The sequence below is a fragment of the Aquarana catesbeiana genome, linkage group LG04 (assembly GCF_042186555.1).
Source record: "Aquarana catesbeiana isolate 2022-GZ linkage group LG04, ASM4218655v1, whole genome shotgun sequence".
NCBI classification, from domain to species: Eukaryota; Metazoa; Chordata; class Amphibia; order Anura; family Ranidae; genus Aquarana; species Aquarana catesbeiana.
Window position 1 is genome coordinate 324,925,458 of NC_133327.1, and position 21,158 is coordinate 324,946,615.

A 21,158-nucleotide genomic window follows, 5' to 3' on the forward strand; every position below is an offset into this window, starting at 1 on the left:
TCCTCTTCCTAAGTCCCAGGCATCCAATAGGGTGGCCTGGCACTTTGGCCAATCAGGAAACAGTTCTAACGCCCTGCCTCCTGATTGGCGGGGAGGAAGGTTAGTGTGAAAATAGTGAAAATGAATTCGCTAACGTCACACAATTGGTACTGATCAGGGCGCACTCTCTGAGGCCCGAGCCCACCCTGTTTTGAAGCCTATTAGAGCCTCTGGCTCTAATCAGGTGCTTCAAAATGTACAACTCCCTCCCGCCCCCGCCATAGGAATCCATGCGTTCGGCATCCTGAAAGGGTAAATGATTTAGTACACCCCATGTGAATGAGGCTTTAAATTTCAGTCTGGTCGAAAAAAAAAAGGAACTCTTGCTTTTCAGTTTATAACCCGTGCTTTAAAAATGGCAGTTACAACTCAACTGGCAATGACAGGTAGGCATATATACAGTGGTTATAAAAAGTCTACACCCCTGTTAAAATATCAGGTTTCTGTGATGTAAAAAAATGAGACAAAGAAATAATTTCCACCTTTAATTTGACCCAGAGGCGTTGCTAGGTGGCAAAAAGACCAGGGGCTTCAGCCCGAAGTCAGAGCCCGGCACCGGGGGGGGGGGATTGCGATGGGCGGTGGGGTTGTGTGTGGGGGGGTGTTGCCTACCTGACACGCACTGACCTACCCGACTTACAATGACCTATCTGACATACACTGACCTACCTGACACACACTGACCTACCTGACACACACTGACCTACCCGACATACACTGACCTATCTGACATACACTGACCTACCTGACACACACTGACCTATCTGACATACACTGGGGTGGCGGGCGGTGGGGTTGTGTGGAGGGGGGTGTTACCTACCTGACATACACTGACCTGACATACACTGACCTACCTGACACGCACTGACCTATCTGACATGCACTGACCTACCTGGCTGACATACACTGACCTACCTGGCTGACATACACTGGCCTATCTGGCTGACATACACTGTCCTAAATGACATACACTGACCTACCTGACACATACTGACCTACCTGGCTGACATACACTGACCTACCTATCTGACATACACTGACCTACCTGACACACACTGACCTACCTGACACACACTGACCTACCTGACATACACTGACCTATCTGACATACACTGACCTACCTGACACACACTGACCTATCTGACATACACTGGGGTGGCGGGCGGTGGGGTTGTGTGGAGGGGGGTGTTACCTACCTGACATACACTGACCTACCTGACACGCACTGACCTATCTGACATGCACTGACCTACCTGGCTGACATACACTGACCTACCTGGCTGACATACACTGGCCTACCTGGCTGACATACACTGACCTAAATGACATACACTGACCTACCTGACACATACTGACCTACCTGGCTGACATACACTGACCTACCTATCTGACATACACTGACCCACATTAGGTAAACAATAAATACTGCGCTTACACTGATTAGAGAAAAGCTGCGACTAGAAAGTAGTAAGCTGAAAATAGTGTAAGTCAAAAAAAGTCGCGCTGAAAACTAAAGTGACGAAAGGCAAATGCCTGAAAAGTGATGTGAATGTGGAGATTGAATGTGGGTCATTGAGTGAAAGTGTCAAACACTTATGAAAGAAATTAAAAATGCTATTAAGTGAATAAAATATAAATGAGAATAATTGTGTATATGACAAAAAAAACAGATATTGCATATCACAATCAGTAGACAATATGTACCTCTAGTGTCAATATGTACATTAATACAGCTTAACTGTAACCACAGAGCTAAACCATAATAGTGTAACAACATAAGAAACTGAAAAACTAAAGAAAGTCCGTGATTCAAAAAAGCAGTATTAAATAAAGTCCATCCTTATTACATTGACATGCATAAATTAAAACTGATCTCCAGGTGCTCTGTGAGGTAATGTAACAGGATCTCGCTGTGATAGGATATAAGGTGCGTAGATAAACCTCCACCTCCAAGAAAAATTGCTGCCTCTTACCAGATGGAAATGGTCTCTAAATTACAGGAGACCCAGGAGGCAGATGGCTGTACCCCAGCCAGGGATCCTTAAGCAGGCACTCAGCGTACGGGACCTAGGACTCACTCCACACAGCCTCAGCATTTATGGAAATATTGCCATGTAAAAGATAAATTGCTCCACATAGTGTAAAATCCAGCGATTTATTGTATAAAAAATATAAAGGTTGCACTTACAAAAGCATCGTAAATTGCAGGCATGTAAAATAGAAAGCCGGCCGGCTCCAAGAAAACTCGTGTCCTACGAGTCTGTGTATCGCGGTGTCGTCGGGACGTCCCGAGCTACGTCCCGACGACACCGCGATACACAGACTCGTAGGACACGAGTTTTCTTGGAGCCGGCCGGCTTTCTATTTTACATGCCTGCAATTTACGATGCTTTTGTAAGTGCAACCTTTATATTTTTTATACAATAAATCGCTGGATTTTACACTATGTGGAGCAATTTATCTTTTACATGGCAATATTTCCATAAATGCTGAGGCTGTGTGGAGTGAGTCCTAGGTCCCGTACGCTGAGTGCCTGCTTAAGGATCCCTGGCTGGGGTACAGCCATCTGCCTCCTGGGTCTCCTGTAATTTAGAGACCATTTCCATCTGGTAAGAGGCAGCAATTTTTCTTGGAGGTGGAGGTTTATCTACGCACCTTATATCCTATCACAGCGAGATCCTGTTACATTACCTCACAGAGCACCTGGAGATCAGTTTTAATTTATGCATGTCAATGTAATAAGGATGGACTTTATTTAATACTGCTTTTTTGAATCACGGACTTTCTTTAGTTTTTCAGTTTCTTATGTTGTTACACTATTATGGTTTAGCTCTGTGGTTACAGTTAAGCTGTATTAATGTACATATTGACACTAGAGGTACATATTGTCTACTGATTGTGATATGCAATATCTGTTTTTTTTGTCATATACACAATTATTCTCATTTATATTTTATTCACTTAATAGCATTTTTAATTTCTTTCATAAGTGTTTGACACTTTCACTCAATGACCCACATTCAATCTCCACATTCACATCACTTTTCAGGCATTTGCCTTTCGTCACTTTAGTTTTCAGCGCGACTTTTTTTGACTTACACTGACCCACATTGACACACACTGTCCTACCTGACCAGACTTCAGGTGACAGGACCTTCTCCTGCAGCTCAGCCATAGTGTGCGGCGTGCCCATCACAGTAGAGTAGACAGCAGCAGGCACTCTAGGCAGCCAGAGCCATGACAGGAGAGGAGAGCCACCCGCCCGAACGCTGAGTGGAGATCTTCTCACAGTGACGTGGCACGGTGGCCACATTTCCCACCTTCTGGAGCCTGCAACATCTATGATGGATGTCACACGTCCCGGCATTGGACAAGTCGGACATCCATCATAGGCGCTGCAGGCACCAGAGGGTGCGACCCGCTATGTCACTCGGCCACGCTCGGGGTCAGATCGGTCCCCGCTCCGGCTCGGGACTAATAATAGAGTGGTGAATGCCCAGGACCCGGGGCTTTTCGGGACCCACTCGGGGCTCCAACCCCCCTCAACCCCCCCTAAACTGTACAACTCAATTGAAAAACAAACTGAAATCTTTTAGGGGGGGAGTAAAAATAAAAAACTAAAATAATGTGGTTACAAAAGTGTGCACACCCTCTTATAACTGGGGATGTAGCTGTGTTCAGAATTAAGCAATCACATTCAAACTCATGTTAAATAGGAGTCACACCTGCCATCATTTTAAAGTGCCTCTGATTAACCCCAAATAACGTTCAGCTGTTCTAGTAGGTCTTTCCTGACATTTTCCTAGTCGCATCCTACAGCAAAAGCCATGGTCCGCAGAAAGCTTCCAAAGCATTAGAGGGATCTCATCGTTCAAAGGTATCATTCAGGAGAAGGGTACAAAAGAATTTCCAGGGCATTAGATATATCATGGGACACAGTGAAGACAGTCATCATCAAGGGGGAGAAAATTTGGCACAACAGTGACATTACCAAGAACTGGACGTTTCTCTAAAACAGATGAAAAGACGAGAAGAAAACTGGTCAGGGAGGCTGACAAGAGGCCTACAGCAACAATAAAGGAGCTGCAGGAATATCTGGCAAGTACTGGCTGTGAGGTACATGTGGCAACAATCTCCCATATTCTTCATATGTCTGGGCTATGGGGTAGAGTGGCAAGACGGAAGCCTTTTCTTACAAAGAAAAACATCCAAGCCTGGTTAAATTTTGCAAAAACACATCTGAAGTCTCCCAAAAGCATGTGGGAAAATGTGTTATAGTCTGATGAAACCAAGGTTGAACTTTTTGGCCATAATTCCAAAAGATATACTTGGTGCAAAAACAACACTGCACATCACCACAAGAATACCATACCCATCGTGAAACATGGTGGTGGCATCATCATGCTTTGGGGCTGTTTTTCTTCAGCTGGAACAGGGGTCTTTGTCAAGGCAGAGGGGATTATGAACAGTTCCAAATACCAGTCAATATTGGCACAAAACCTTCAGGCTTCTGCTAGAAAGCTGAACATGAAGAGGAACTTCATCTTTCAGCATGACAATGACTCAAAGCATACATCCAAATCAACAAAGGAATCTCTTCACCAGAAGAAGATTACATTTTTGGAATGGCCCAGCCAGGGCCCAGACCTAAATCCCATTGAAAAGGAGTTGCCCTCGCAATCTGACAGATTTGGAGTGTTTTTGCAAAGAATAGTGGGCAAATATTGCCAAATCAAGATGTGCCATGCTAGACTCATACCCAAAACGACTGCTGGAATAAGATCAAAAGGTGCTTCAAAAGGTGCGGCAACAAGTTCAACTATATCCAGGTGGATTCGTCAGACTATTATCCAGGCGTATGGATTAAAGCGCAGAGTTCCACCCCGGGATTTAAAAGCACACTCCACTAGAGGGATTAGTGCATCATGGGCAGTACGCCAACAGGTGTCTATGGCTCAGGTTTGCAAAGCGGCCGCTTGGTCTTCAGGGTGTGCACACTTATGCAACCATATAATTTTAGTTTTTCATTTTTACTTCCCTTCACCTAAAAGATTTCAGTTTGTTGTTCCATTGAGTTGAACAGTTTATAGGTCACATTAAAGGCGGAAAAAGTTCTGAAATGATTTATCTTTGTGTCATTTTTTTACATCACAGAAACCTGACATTTTAACAGGGGTGTGTAGACTTTTTATATCCACTGTATAGTCTGTTGTACTTTTTTCACATATAATGAAGCCTGCTGGTTTTTTATCGCAAACACTGTAATGCCCTGTACACACGGTCGGATTTTCCGACGGAAAATACGGATTTTTAAAACAGCTTACCTGTAAAAATCCTTTTCTTGGAGTACATCACGGGACACAGAGCACCATAATAATGACTATGTGGGTTATACGCTTACCTTTAGGTGATTGGACACTGGCAACCAGTAGTTAGACGGTTCCTCCCATATAACCCCTCCTATACCAGAAGTACCTCAGTTTTGTAGCAAGCAATGACGATCCCAGAAAGAGGGGAGGGACCTCTGTGTCCCGTGATGTACTCCAAGAAAAGGATTTTACAGGTAAGCTGTTTTAAAAATCTGTTTTTCTTTATCGTACATCACGGGACACAGAGCACCATAATAATGACTATGTGGGATGTCCTAAAGCAATGCACCTGGGGGGGGGGACACATTATCCCTAAGCCCAACGGGCCTGAGACTATAAAGCTGCCTGCAACACGCTGTGGTCAAAAACAGCCTCTTTTTGAGATCTCACATCCACCTGGTAAAACCTGGTGAACGTATGAACTGAAGACCAAGCGGCCGCTTTGCAAACCTGAGCCATAGACACCTGTTGGCGTACTGCCCATGATGCACTAATCCCTCTAGTGGAGTGTGCTTTTAAATCCCGGGGTGGAACTCTGCGCTTTAATCCATACGTCTGGATAATAGTCTGACGAATACACCTGGATATAGTTGAACTTGTTGCCGGCTGTCCTTTTTTAGGACCCTCAGGCAAGACAAAAAAACAGTCAGTCTTCTGAAAGGAAGCTGACATTTCCAAGTAAACCTTTATCGCCCTCACCACATCCAGTGAGTGAAGCGACCTTTCCTCCCTAGTCCTAGGGTTTGGAAAAAAGGAAGGTAAAATTACATCCTGATTCAAATGAAATTTGGAAACCACCTTCGGTAGAAAATCCGGACAAGGATGCATGACCACTCTGTCCTGATGAAGAATCATAAAAGGGCGGCCAATTCTGACACCCTTCTAGCCGATGTTATAGCCACCAAAAAAACGAATTATCTGGTCAATAGGACAAAAGGAATATGCCTAATAGGTTCAAACGGTTGACTCTGTAAGGCTGACAGTACCAAATTTAGGTCCCAGGGACATAAAGGTGGTTTAAGCGGCGGCCTCAGGTGTGTTACTCCCTTGACAAAGGTTCGCATCAAAGAATGGGATGCAATTGGTCTTTGGAAAAAAAAGATAAGGCCAAAATCTGTCCTTTAATTGTCCCTAGAGCGAGCTGTAAGTCTACTCCTGCTTGAAGAAAGGCGAGAACTCTTCCAATCGTATACCTACGAGGATTCCATTTTCTTTCCTCACACCAAGAAATGTATGACTTCCAAACTCTATAATAGATAGCTCTAGAAACTGACTTTCTAGCGTTTATCAAAGTAGACAAGACTGAACCCATAATACCACGGTCTTTCAATAGTCTGGTCTCAATAGCCAGGCCATCAAATTCAGCAACCGTAAAGAAGGATGGAATATGGGCCCCTGAGACAAAAGATCTGGACGGCAAGGAAGGACCAATGGGTCCCCTACTGCCAACTTCACCTTCTCCAAGTACCAGGACCTCCGGGGCCACGCTGGAACCACTAAGATCACCGGTTTTCCTTCCTGCTGTATTCTGCGTAGTAAGTGCTGCAGAATTTGGATCGGAGGGAAGGCATATATCAGAGAATACTGATCCCAAGGAACTACTGATGCGTCTATCCCGAACTCCAGTGGATCCTTGGTCCTGGATACAAACCTGTCCAGCTTGGCATTGAATCTGGATGCCAGCAGATCCACATCTGGGGTCCCCTAGAATTGGCAGATCTGTAGAAAAACCTCGGGATGCAGGGACCATTCCCCTGGTAACAATTTCTGGCGACTTAGGAAATCCGCCTGCCAATTGTCCACCCCCGGAATAAACACTGCCGACAGAAACGGCACATGTTTTTCTGCCCAAGTCAATATATGATCTACTTCTCTTTGGGCTGCCCGACTCCTGGTACCTCCCTCGTGGTTGATATATGCCACCACCGTGGAGTTGTCGGACTGGACTCTGACAAGAAGACCCCGCAATCTGGATGTCCAGAATCGCAGAGCCAGCCGAGCTGCCTGAATCTCCAATAGATTGATGGGCAGGGTCCTTTCTGTCTGTGACCATATTCCCTGAACAGACGCTCCCTCTAGGACTGCTCCCCAACAGAGAAGACTGGTGTCCGTGGTTACGACCTTCCAGGCTACTGGTGGGAAAGACTTCCCTCTTTTCAAGTTGCCGGTTCTTAACCACCAAGAGAGGTTCCATAGAACCTGTGGAGATAGAACCATAGGCTGATCCAGGGTTCGAGCTGACTTGTCCCAGGCCTTTAGAATACTGTTCTGGAACACTCTGGAGTGGAACTGTGCATATGGCACTGCGCTGAAGGATGACACCATCTTGCCCAGTAACCTCATGCACAGCCGAACAGAAGGTGGTAGTTCTTTTTTCACCTTCTGTACAAGTTCCACTATGGAGGCCACCTTTAGGGGAGGAAGAAACACCTTTTCTTGGGTGGTGTCCAAGACTAGACCCAGATACACCAAGGCTTGGGTCGGACAAAGAGCTGACTTGTCTATATTTAGCATCCAACCTAGGCGTTGTAAAACCCGTACTGTTCTTGACACGTTTTGAACCAGTATGGGGCAAGAGCATTCCCTTAGAAGAAGATCGTCCAGATATCCTACTACGGAGATTTTCTGAGACCTTAGGGAAGCCAACACCGGGGCCAGAATCTTTGTGAAAACCCTGGGGGCCGTGGCCAGACCGAAAGGTAGTGCCACAAATTGGAAATGACTGCCCTCTACAGCGAAGCGTAAGAACCTTTGATGTGGACCGAAGATCGGCACATGAAGGTACGCGTCCTTGATATCTATGGACGCTAAATAGTCTCCCTTTCTCAGGGATTTTATTATTGAACGAACCAACTCCATGCAGAAGGATCGGACGTCTACAAAGAAGTTGAGAGCCTTGAGGTCCAAAATGGGCCTTACTTCCCCATTTGGTTTTGGCACGGTAAATAGGTTTGAGTAAAACCCTTTGAATCTTTCCTCGTGTGGAACCTTTACAATTACCCCCTGCATCAGCAGATGGTATAAAGCTAGGAATAGGCATCTTCTTTTCTCTGGATCCAACTGAACCCTTGAGTACAGAAACCGATTCGGGGGGATCTCCCGGAACTCTATTCTGTAACCGTATTTTACAGTGGAAATGACCCATCTGTCTTGAACCAGTTCTTCCCAGGCCTCCCCAAACAGCCGAAGCCTGCCCCCCACCCGTGAGAGCGGGGGCGCCCCTTCACAAGGTAGACTTGGAGTTGGGCTTGGGTGTCTTTTGGGTCCAGGGTTTCTTCTGACCCTGGGGTCTTTTAAACCCAGACGGCTGAGGCCATCGATACCACTTTAGGGAAGAAGCACCAGGTCCTGGAGCATTAGGAATTTTATAAGAGGGTTGCTTCCCCTTCTTTTTAATAGGGGGCAGGGCACTCTTTCCTCCAGAGATCTTTTGGATATATTTATCCAGATCCTCGCCAAACAAGCGCTCTCCATGAAATGGAAAAGCTGCGAGTAGCCTTTTACATGGCGTCTCAGCAGACCAGTTCTTTAGCCATAAGACTCTTCGCATATGAATTGACAGTAACGCAAAACGAGACATCTGTTGGATTGAGTCTTTCAATGCGTTTACTGCAAAACATAAGGCATGAGGAATCTCCGATAACTCCTCGGCAGATTCCTCTTGGCAAGGTATGTTCCTTACCAACCTTTTAAAGCGATCCTTTAGGGATTGGCAAATCCCAATAGCCGCAACTGCTGGCTGAACTGCTGCACCAGCCACCGAAAAGGAGGCCTTTAATAAGGATTCTAGCTTTTTATCAGCCGGATCCTTGAATACCTGGGCATTATCCACTGGACAGGTTCAACTTTTGTTTACAGAAGATATGGCAGTGTCCACCAACGGTGTGCTCCATTTCTTCCTGAACTTCTCCTCCATAGGATATAAGATAGAAAACCTTTTTGGAGGTAAGTATATCTTGTCAGGGTGCTCCCAGTCCGCGTAAACCACCTGCTCCAGTAACGGATGCAAAGGGAACGCTTGGGAAATTTGCTGAGGTCGCAAAGATCCCAAAGTAGAACAGGAGAGTGCAGACTCCTGAACCGGGGGTAACTTAAACCCAATTCGTACCATCTCAATTAGAGATTGGATAAACAATTTTTGGGAATGGGAGGCTGAAATTGGCTCTTCAGAGCCAGAGTCCTCAGCCGAGGATTCTTCAGCCTCTCCTTCCTCCCGGTCTTCCAAGTCCTCTGCCCATTCTGGTTCCAGATCACCTGGACCCATGTGGCTATATAAGTCCTGGTGCTCTAGTGATTCTCCACTTGGCCCAGGCTCAGGGGAGGGAGATCTATTACGCTTCCTCCCCCCCGTGTTACAGAGGCAATCATGCCAGCTATTTTGCCCTCAAGGCTCGCTAAGGCAGATGCCAAATCCTCCTTTGTAACATAAGCCGAGGCAGGTATATTGGTAGTGGCCACTATGCCTGACAAATGCATTGGCTCAGCTAGGCCAGATGCCGCAGGTCTTTCAGGAGAAACTGAGGCTGCATCAGCATGGCGTTGGTCTCCTGTTTTTAAAGGAGGTACTCTTACCCCTGTGCTCGCCTTGTTCCCTATACCTCGTTTTCTGGAAGACATTGCTTACACACGAGGAAGAAAAGGATTACTCCCCACAAACTATAACCAGCCTTTAACCTGTCACCACTGTGTCAAAGACCACCAGACTCACGTGCTCAACTATCGCTCTGTGTTGCTCCACGCGCACGCCAGGAGCTCCATGCCTATAAGCATTAGCTTGAGAGTGAGCGTGCGCATCAGCGACCGGCGGCACGCCCACCACACGGCACATGCGCCATCCTGACGCACGCGGCGCATTTGCGATGCGCACGGCAGCGGCGCACGCGCACACCGACGGCACACACCAGGGACGCACACGCACACCGCCGGCGCGCACGCGGCGGACCCGCAGCGCACATGTGCATGCGCACACTCGCGCACACCAGTATTCAAAAAAATGCACGCCAAACCGCCCATCTGTAATCCCAGACACAGGCTCAAAAAACTGAGGTACTTCCGGTATAGGAGGGGTTATATGGGAGGAACCGTCTAACTATTGGTTGCCAGCGTCCAATCACCTAAAGGTAAGCGTATAACCCACATAGTCATTATTATGGTGCTCTGTGTCCCGTGATGTATGATAAAGAAATGTGTGATAGGACCTTGTTGTCAGAAATTCCGACCGTGTGTAGGCTCCATCACACATTTTCCATCGGAATTTCCAACACACAAAGTTTGAGAGCTTGCTATAAAATTTTCCAAATATAAAAGCTGAATTTTAACTACTGGTCAATCTAGGATAATGACACAAAGTCAAAATAGCGGCGCTAAATGTTTGTGCACAAGGAGTATTAAATCCCCTAAAGTGACATGTGACTCACAATTTACAAATGAGAATATAACTGACATGTGCTAAAATATAATAAATGCTAAAGCACTAAATTGACAAATAGCACTAAACACCCTGTTTCAAGTGAAGTGATATGATGTAGCTAGTGAAGCCTCACACCAATGTGTCTGTGATTCCACTCCCCTAAAGAAACGCACTCACCGAATTCCGATGCCTACATTCTCATGTTAGGCTAAAGTGCATTTAAACCACATGGATAGGGTTTTAGAGCAAGCATCTGAACTCCAGCCGTGCGTCTCATATAATCTCCACATGTGAATAAAAAAGTGTACCAATAGTGTAATACCGTAAACAAAGCTTTAATGAAAACACTAAACAGCCTTCAAGATTTAAACTCACATGGTACAAGTTAAAAGACAGCAAAAGTGACTAAGGTAAGCCTTTCAAAGCCTGTTTCCCTTAAAGCTTTGTTTACGGTATTACACTATTGGTACACTTTTTTATTCACATGTGGAGATTATATGAGACGCACGGCTGGAGTTCAGATGCTTGCTCTAAAACCCTATCCATGTGGTTTAAATGCACTTTAGCCTAACATGAGAATGTAGGCATTGGAATTCGGTGAGTGCGTTTCTTTAGGGGAGTGGAATCACTGACACATTGGTGTGGTGAATGGATTAAGAGATCTTCACATCGACTATAGATCCTCTTCAATATTTTATGGACTTTATTTTTTATATTTTGGAAAAAAATTTTTTTTTTGTAGCTTCACTAGCTACATCATATCACTTCACTTGTCACAGGGTGTTTAGTGCTATTTGTCAATTTAGTACTTTAGCATTTATTATATTTTAGCACATGTCAGTTATATTCTCATTTGTAAATTGTGAGTCACATGTCACTTTAGGGGATTTAATACTCCTTGTGCACAAACATTTAGCGCCGCTATTTTGACTTTGTGTCATTATCCCAGATTGACCAGTAGTTAAAATTCAGCTTTTATATTTTATCCTTTTAAGTGGCAGCTATCACATACTCTGTATCTATCCAGAGGCACAGTGGCGGTATTTTGAGTAGTGGCGCCTTTTTCTCAATTATACCCACAGGATTACATTTATAACATTTTCCAACAACAAAATCCATTGTCGGAAATTCCGATCGTGTGTACACAAATCCGACGCACAAAGTGCCACGCATGCTCAGAATGAATTAAGAGACGAAAGCTATTGGCTACTGCCCCGTTTATAGTCCCGACGTACTTGTTTTACGTCACCGCGTTCAGAACGATCGGATTTTCCGACAACTTTGTGTGACCGTGTGTATGCAAGAAAAGTTTGAGCCAACATCTGTCGGAAAAAATCCTAGGATTTTGTTGTCGGAATGTCCGATCAATGTCCGACCGTGTGTACAGGGCATAAGAAATTCGACAAGAACATGTGAAAAAAAAACGAATAAATCTATAAACATTCCTGGGGTTCAGAAGTGAAGTAGCTGACATGAACATGACTTGGAAAAAGTGATTTAATCAGAACATTCCTTGAAATTGAAGGTGGGGTTCTGAAACATGGTCAGTTTCTGGTTTTAATTTAACGAACATGAGTTTTACAGGAAGACCCGTGAGAAAGAACAGGTTTATTATAGAATTTTATAGTCACTAGGAGATAGTGAACAGTGCTGTGATAGTCATTAAAATCACTTAGAGGAGTTGGAACCATTAATGTCTTATGGCACAAATACGGTGTCTTCAATATTCTTCTTTTATGTACAGTATATAGCAACAGCTCATAGAACAAGAATAATAACAGTAATATATAACCAAAGACACAGGAAGAGTGAGGACCAGTCTTCATCAAGCATCACATGATATCACAGAATGCACGTGTTGTAAATGCATGTGTTCTAATATAATGTATGTCTTATTCTCAACTGATATTTGTATGTGACTTTTTACAGAAAACCTATACTGCCAGAAATATAACAGCTATTTTTGTATCTGGCCTCGGTACTTTCTGAGATAGGACCCTTTCACACTAGTGCAATTTCTCCTGTGTCTGCTGTTGCTCTGCAATGCATGACAATGGAAATTAAATTATCCTCTATTCTATTCTTTTCACATCAATGCTACATGGTGCATTTTGAATTCTGAAAAGGTGCAGGTGCTTCTTTTGGTGCAGCATATTGCATTTTTGGCCCCATACACTTCATTGAGAGCACATGGAAAATGCATGAAAAATATATGTACACGTGTCTTGGTGCTTTATGGGCAGGGTTTTGTATTTAACAACCATTTTCCTCCTACGTAAAATTGTGCTACTAAAATGCACTTATAAACCACGACTATGTATCAGCAAAGTGTGAACCTAGGCTTACTGAACTGTAAAAAGCTTGTTTACTTTAAACTTAGGCCTGTTTCACATGGGCTTCAGCTTGTATAAGAGCAGTGTGAACAGCAAGCTTTAATAAATAATTTGCAGAGCTTTCAGAAAGCTTTGTTGAAACTTTTAAAATACCATTCAGCTCCAGTTTGTAAACGTTGAACACAAACCCTAATGGGGCTGCTGATTGCCACTTTAAACAAGCTGCTAGCAGGCTTCAGCACTTCTTGAAGCTCCCATGAGGATCTGTGTTCAACATTTTGCAAGCTGGAGCTGAATGGTACTTTAAAAGCTTCAACAAAGCTTGCTGAAAGCTCTACGAATGCTTTGTCAAAGCTTGCTGTTCATGCTGCTCCTATACAAGCTGAAGCCCCTGTGAAACAGGCCTTAGAGTGGAGTCAGGTCTCCTGATTAATATACTTGTGGTGTGTAGTCAAGACAATGAAACCGTTAGATCAGCATAAAAGCTGGGCATCTAGAATTTACATAAAAAGCAACCAGCAAATATACCTTCCATAAGGTTATAGTACAGTATTCCTGCACTGAGATAGTTACATTGATATGATGAAAAGCTGCAGTTCTCTAGCTGACAATGGCGTTATTGCTCATAGGTTTACTTCACTGTTAACCAGTAGGTGCCTCCCAGCAGCTTCATTCAGAAATTCCTACCTGCCCCTGATTGTGGAAAGGATTTATACACTTGCCTCTCCGAGTCAGGTATCTCAGCATTCTGTCCAACTGTTTGCTTTAGCTCATTTGTGCTTTGGCGAGAGTACCCAGTTTGCTTAGTTTCTCCTGCATTCATTTGATTTTTAATTATGCTGAAATTTCATTCCGACATGTTGTATTTACTGTATGTTTTTACCTTGACTATGTTCATTTTTATTTGCTGTATTCATTTTTTTACATTTGTTTCATTAAAAAGTTACTTTTTAAGATGTGCATTGAGTGCGTATTCAGTGCAGCCATAATAACTGGTTTTCTGGATTTTTGTTTACAGCAATTATATTATTAAAATCATTATACAGATTTTGTATTTTGCAGTAAAGTGCAGCCAATTAAAAATTCTTCACCTGCAGCTGGAGAAATAGTCTGCAGGAACCTGTGCACAGTACCAGTGATCCACTGATCAAAAATTCTGAAACATTTAAAGGCTAAGCACAGCTTTCTTACCATAATTTATGTTACACCCGTGTTAGGGTTTAACATGTAATAGTCACGGTCCCTACCACGAACTGTGCCCCTTACTGAATGCTGGGGTTCTTCTGCTTGTAGGCTCTTTTTTTTATTTGGTTCATTTACCAGGGCTGAGGGTTCATAAAAGGAGGACTGTTGTGATGTTTTCAGGAAGCTATATACAACACCCTGCTAGCCACTTCCACCAGCCATGATCTGTCTGCATTGCATAGAGGAGCACAGAGAACCACCGGGAGCACCCGTGGCTATGCGTCAACCAAAAGCAAGGTCTAAGTTGGAACAGGAAGTGCAGCGGCTGGTGCGCCTGATGGTTGTGGAGGTGGTAATAAAGCAGAGCTGTTCCGATGCCATTATCCATTATTGATAAGTTTATTTTTGTTTTATGCTGTAAGTGCCTTTTTATCAATAAAATGTGGTTGTTTTGGTTACTGTACAATTGGAGGCTATTCCTTTCTTTTTCATATCATTTGTGGTGACCAATGAGCCGGGAGGAAGAATGATCTGATGATAAGATGCCTGTCATATATTTCCGATAAGTTTTTTCCTGAAAGGAGAGGGATTTCACTAGCAAATTTGGTGGACAATTTGGGAAGAAACACAACATTTTTTCTTTGCACTATTGTGGTCTATTTAAGGACTTTTTATTTTTTTATGATGTTTATGCACTTTGATAAATTGTAATATTTTGGACCACAGCGCTACTGTAAAGTTGGGGTGTACCCCTAGATTGTGCATCTTTATTTCATATGTTGATAACTTTTCATTCATTAATATGGTGGCAGCAGTGAATATAGTGTGTTGCATGCATTTTTGCACATTTTTTAAATTGACTTTATATAATTTTTGCACAGATTATTATACTCTGTAGCAAGGTTGTTTTTTGGAGAATATCTACATCGACATAGCTTCCACTACAGTATAAGATTACAGGTACAACGTAAAGCCTGAATTTGATTAAGCCACAAATCATGTAACCAGATATCTGTATGGCAAATTGCTATCCCACCCATTTTAACAGGGCAAAGTATTCAGTATGCTATGAAATTCTCCGGTTTCTGGTGCCAGTTCCAATCACCTCAGTTTTGTCATTTTTATTCTAAAGAAATCATACTCTCCTGCATAAGTAAAATTAAAAGGTGCAATGCTAAAACAGAGCATAATAGTAAAGACACCCATTAGTAAAAAGGTGATTTGCCTACCTTGAATATCATCATTGAAGGTACAGTACTGATTACGATATTTGTTCAGTAGACGAAATGCATTGGCATTGGCAAAATCTTCAAACTGGATGAGGCAGGTCATGCCATACCTGAAAGGACAAGAGTAAATTTTATATACTTAGAACAAGCATACGAACCCTAGACTGTTGTCTGACTTTCTAGACCTGCATTGTTTCTTTCCTGAATCAGTAGCTCAGAAGTATTGAAGACAGTGGGCCAACAAAACAGCCAGGCATGTACCATTTTCAGAAGAGGGCTAGCAACGAATGTCCCCTTTAATTTTTGTCACGAAAGCATTGCATGACAGTAAAATCAGTGCTGGAACAAAGTCACCTAGTGCCTAGGGCAAATATTAAAAACTGTGCTACCCCCCATGATACATGAGCATCTTAGTGAAAATTCCCCATTTCCAAAAAAAAAATCCAGTGCTAATCTGCACGCTCATCTACCTAAGCCTCGCCTTTCCTTTGCAAGCCAAAATTCTCCCTAAGCAAAGATGCAAATATTTACCCCTCCTCCCAGTACAAATCTCCCTTTCAGCACAAATAATTGCGCCCCACCACAATCTCAGCATAAACTCCTCCCCCAAACTCCCCCTTCTAGCACAACCCCCCATCCCTCCTCCTAGAAGAAATTTCCCTCCTAAACCCTCCCCCCTACCACAAATCCTCTTCCCCCAATTCCCCTCCTAGCACAAACCTTTCTCCTCAAATTACCCTTCCTATCACAAATCTAACCCCCCTCCCCATCCTCCCACTGCATTTCCAGCACAATTCCCCCCTACCTTTCTCCCTCCCTGAAAATTACAGACAATAGATGTTACAGTGGCTGGAACTTGCTACAGGGGTAGTGACAGCAGCAGAGAAGATGATGGAGTGGGGAGGAGCTACAGGCTGTACTCTCCCCTGTCGGTATGCAGGAGTTGACCCGGGAATGATGTCAGTTCGGGACCGTGTAGGGTAATATTACCTGCCCCCTAACCACATTTCCTGCTGCCACGACAGGAGCAGGCTAGGGAGGAGATGGGGGTCGGGTAATCAAACCCTGTACAGTCCTGATCTGACAGCATTCCTGTATCAACTACTGTACTGAGAAGCACTGCTCTGACAGGAGGAAAAAGTTGGAGGGGAGGGAGAGCACAGCCTGCACCTCCTCTTAGCTCTCTCCTCCTCTCTGCTGCTGCCACTACTCCTGTAGGGATTCACTGTCACCATTCCTGTAGTGAGTAGTAAGGGAACTCACCATGCAACCCCTCTCTCCCTCACATGAGTTTACTACCAGGGGCAGCTACTCCTTCTGCCTCTCCATCCCCCTTGGCCTGTCCCTGAGTACAACAGGAAACACTCACAGGGCACAATCTGCTGCACAATCAATTATATCATATTTCATATATTTTAAGCTGTGTGTACAGATACATCTAATTTCTGCTTTTGAGATCAGTTTGGAAGAATATGAAATACCCGTATTTATCGGCATATAACACGCACAGGCGTATAACACGCACCTTCATTTTAGGAGGGAAGTTTCAGGAAAAGAAATTACATTTTATATAAAGAACTTTGAAACAAAATAAGAGTCAGTGCCCATCAATGCAGCCTCACTATTGCCCATCTGCAGCCTTATCAATGTCATCTGCAGCCTCACAATTGCCCATCAATGCAGCCTGATCAATGCCCATCTGCAGCCTCACAATTGCCCATCAATGCAGCCTGATCAATGTCCATCTGCAGCTTGATCAATGCCCATCTGCAGCCTGATCAATGCCCATATGCAGCCTCACCATTGCCATGAATGCAGCCTGATCAATGCCCATCTGCAGCCTCACATCAGATTACTGCTGTCTCGGAGGGGACAGGAAGGGGGGTGGGATGAGCGCCATCAGATTACATACAGCGAGAATCTCCTGTTTACTCGGCGTCCTCTTTAATACAAAGTCCCGCCTCCTGGACCGGCTTCTATGATAGACAGAACACTGGTCCAATGCTGGCCCAGGAGACAGGACTTCCTTTTACAGAGGCCGCTGAGTAAACAGGAAATTCTCACTGTATGTAATCTGACGGCGCTCGTCCCACCCCCCTCCCCATTCCCTCCTAGGCAGCCCAAATTGCAGTATCGGCGTATAACATGCACACACTATTTGCACCCGATTTTCAGGGTAAAAAAGTGAGTGTTATACGCCAATAAATACAGTACATTGTTTTGCAGTATTTATGTGCATATATTGCTGCTTATCCTTTGCTTTATTTAGCATTTTAGAAAATGTAACATGTCTTACTTTGTCATCTGAAAAGTAGAATGGCACTGGCCATGGCAGTGAGACGTGACATTTCACTGACACCTCACGTCATCATAAAAAAATACAGGGAAGGTGGTAAGTTTCTGCACTTCTATAATAATTGTCAGATCAAAGCATCAGCAGACCAGTTCATCACTTTAAAATGTCTGTTACTGGATAAATGACTTGTCTATCTGTGCTCTGCTGCACGTTTTTACATTGCACATCAACATACATCATATTGTATGCCATTGCCCATTAATGCATGTGTATGCCTCATCTGCACATTACTGGTCATTTTCACACCCTTCGCACTGCTCCCCTAAAAAAACTATACACTGTCATAGCCTTCACGCTACTCTCCTGCATATACTGTCCACTTTCATACTCTGTTCACTCTCATCTGAACAATACTGCCTGCTCTCATACCCTCTACACTCCTCTCTTGTACATAGTCCTCACTTTTTTTAACATTTACACTCCTCCTCTGCCCATAATTGTCTCCAGACTTCTCTCCTGTACATACTTTCCTGTCATTTCCTTTGCATTCCCATCTTGCACATACTGCCCACTACAACATTTTTTTTTGCATAGTTTGTAAAATCCCTATAATTACCAGTTCTAGAACAGGCACACTTTTGATAAAAATGTAAAAAGGATCTGTAACTTTTACTATTCAGCTGGAGTATAGGTATACCAGCAAAGAATGGTTTCTCTTATTCTCTCCACCCCCAAGCTCACTCCACCTTGTGTGGCTTGGGTAACAAAGGGGGCACAGTAAGACAGTTGACCTACAGTGAAGAAAGCATAAACTTGTCCCCGATCACCAAGAGAATGAATTTTAAGATATTTACTTCTCTTGGTCGCTTACACATACATTAACAAAAGAAGACATCTTCAAGTTTCAGGAATGAGTAAAAGTTTAATATAGCATGAGCATTATTAAAACAAATAACTTTGAAGGTTTTATTCCTTTACTGTCCACTCTTACTGGAAGCAATGTTCTTTTTGATGTGAACTCTTACTGGAACCCTGCTTCCAACAAAACATGAAATATATTAATTTATGCAGTTAAGAAGCCAAAGTAAATATGGCCAGACAGATATTTCTGAAGCTAAAAAGAACTTTAGACATAAATATTCTGGCACTAATTTAAAAATGTATATTAAAATCATCTGAGTCAATCTAATTTCTTGTTCTGTTTCACTGTTTATATTTTATTTAACTCTTTGTTTTGTTTGACAGTGCTAACTAGTAAAGATGTTTTTTTTTTGCATATCAAAGATACAGATAACTAATGCATGCTAAATGTAATTACAGAACGGTGTTTAACTATTGTAGGCAGTTCTCATATAGCACTCGCAGGGAAGATGGTTCTTATAACGTTATGCAGAATGGTGCAATGCAAGCTGACTTTAAGTCCTGTGACATTATTATTATTATACAGGATGTATATAATGCCAGCAGTTTGTACAGCACTTTACAGTGTGAGGGCAGACAGTACAATTAAAATACAATTCAATACAGAAGGAATCAGAAGGCCCTGCTCGTTAGAGCTTACAATCTAAAAGCGAGGGTCAAGTGATACAAAAGGTAATAACTGTGGGGGGATGAGCTTGTGGAGAAAATAAAAGTACAGTTGTTAGGTGGAGGCAGGATAGGCTTCTCTAAAGAGAAAAGTTTTCAGGGATATGCCTAAAAGGATAGAGTAGGAGATAGTCTGACAGATTGGGGTAGGGAATTCCAAAGGATGGGAGAGGCTCATGAGAATTCCTAGAGGCGAGCATGGGAGGAGGTGACAAGGGAACTATAAAGCAGGAGGTCTTGAGAGGAATGGAGAGAACAATTTGGTTTGTATTTCGAGACTGGGTTAGTGATGTAGCTGGGGGCCAAGTTGTGGATGGTTTTATCAGTTATTCTTAGTATTTTAAATTTATTTTTTGGGTGAGTGGCAGCCAATGGAGGGATCAGCATAGAGAGATAGCAGACACTGAGTGGATTGTAAGGTGGATGAGCCTGGTAGCAGTATTCATGATGGCCTGAACAGGAAATAACCTATTTAAAGGTATGCCAATGAGGAGGGAGTTGCAGTAGTCGAGGTGGGAGATAACCAGGGAGTGGATTAAGAGCTTTGTGGTGTCATTGATTAGGAAGGGGCATATTTAAGAGATGTTGCAGAGGTTGAGGTGGCAAGCTTTGCAAAATGATTGGATGTGGGGTCGAAAGGTGAGTTCAGAGTCTAGGACTACCCCTAGCACCCTGACATTCAGGGATGGGTTAATGGTTGTGCCATTGATCTTGACAGAGAAGTCAGGGGAAGGGGCACATGTGGGAGGAAATATTGTGAGCTCCGTTTTGGACAATGATATTGAAAGCCATGGAAGGCTATCAGCTGACACAGGGAAGAGGTGTAGAAAGAGAATAGGGGAGGTCCAAGAAAAAAACCTTGGAGGACCCCAACAGAGAAAGGAAGAGGAGAGGAGGAAGTAGAATAATAAGTGACACTGATGGTGTGGTGGGATATGCAGGATGAGAGCCATTGAAGAGCACAATCATGGAGACCAAAAGGAGTAAAGTTTTTTTTTGAGGAGGGGGTGATCAACCATATCAAAGGCAACCGGAAGGTCCAGAAGTAGGAGTACAGAATAGTGTCCACTGGATTTTGCTGTTAGTAAATCGTTTGTGAGTTTTAGGAGAGCAGCTTCTGTGGAGTGTTGAGGACAAAATTCAAACTGAAGGATATCGAGTAAGTTATTCTTAAAGAGGTGCTCACTCAGTTGGTTGTAGACCAGGCGTTCAAGGAGTTTGGAGGAAAAGGGGAGCAAGGAGATGGGGCATAGGTTGCTAAGATTGGTAGGGTCCAAGGTAGACTTTTTAAATTTGGGGGTGACTAGTGCATGTTTTGGAGATTTGGGGAAGATGCCAGAAGATACCAGAAGAGAGGGAGAGATTAAAGATATGGGTTAGAGAGTGACGGATAGAGTCAGAGAGTGACCACAGTATTTGAGAGAAAACAGGGTCCAGGGGACAGGTGGGTAAGTTTAGCAACCTCATCTATAATAGCAGGTTTGAAGAAGGGGAGTGTTGATTGTACCATGCGGCGATTAATAAAAAGTGACACTTTATAAAAAGTTTAAAAGCCACATTTTAACAGTACCCTTTGGATTTTGTTGCAGCGCTGGCACTGGGTTTGCACTGGGATATTTCTGTTAAATAATATCACACTGTGCTTAAGCAGCCATACTCTTTCAGAGCTGTATTCTAACTTATCACTATGCATTCTGCTGTTCTTTTTTG

At 43.5% G+C, this 21,158-nt stretch overlaps 1 protein-coding gene across 1 annotated transcript in view; it reads right to left on the reverse strand.

Moving 5' to 3' along the window:
* Positions 1-21,158, reverse strand: part of ME1 (malic enzyme 1) — a 388,415-nt gene that overhangs the window by 78,343 nt on the left and 288,914 nt on the right. Inside the window, exon 7 of the mRNA XM_073626879.1 lies at positions 15,566-15,675. Coding sequence (XP_073482980.1) covers positions 15,566-15,675 — 110 coding nt within the window. The remainder of the gene's footprint in view (positions 1-15,565; positions 15,676-21,158) is intronic.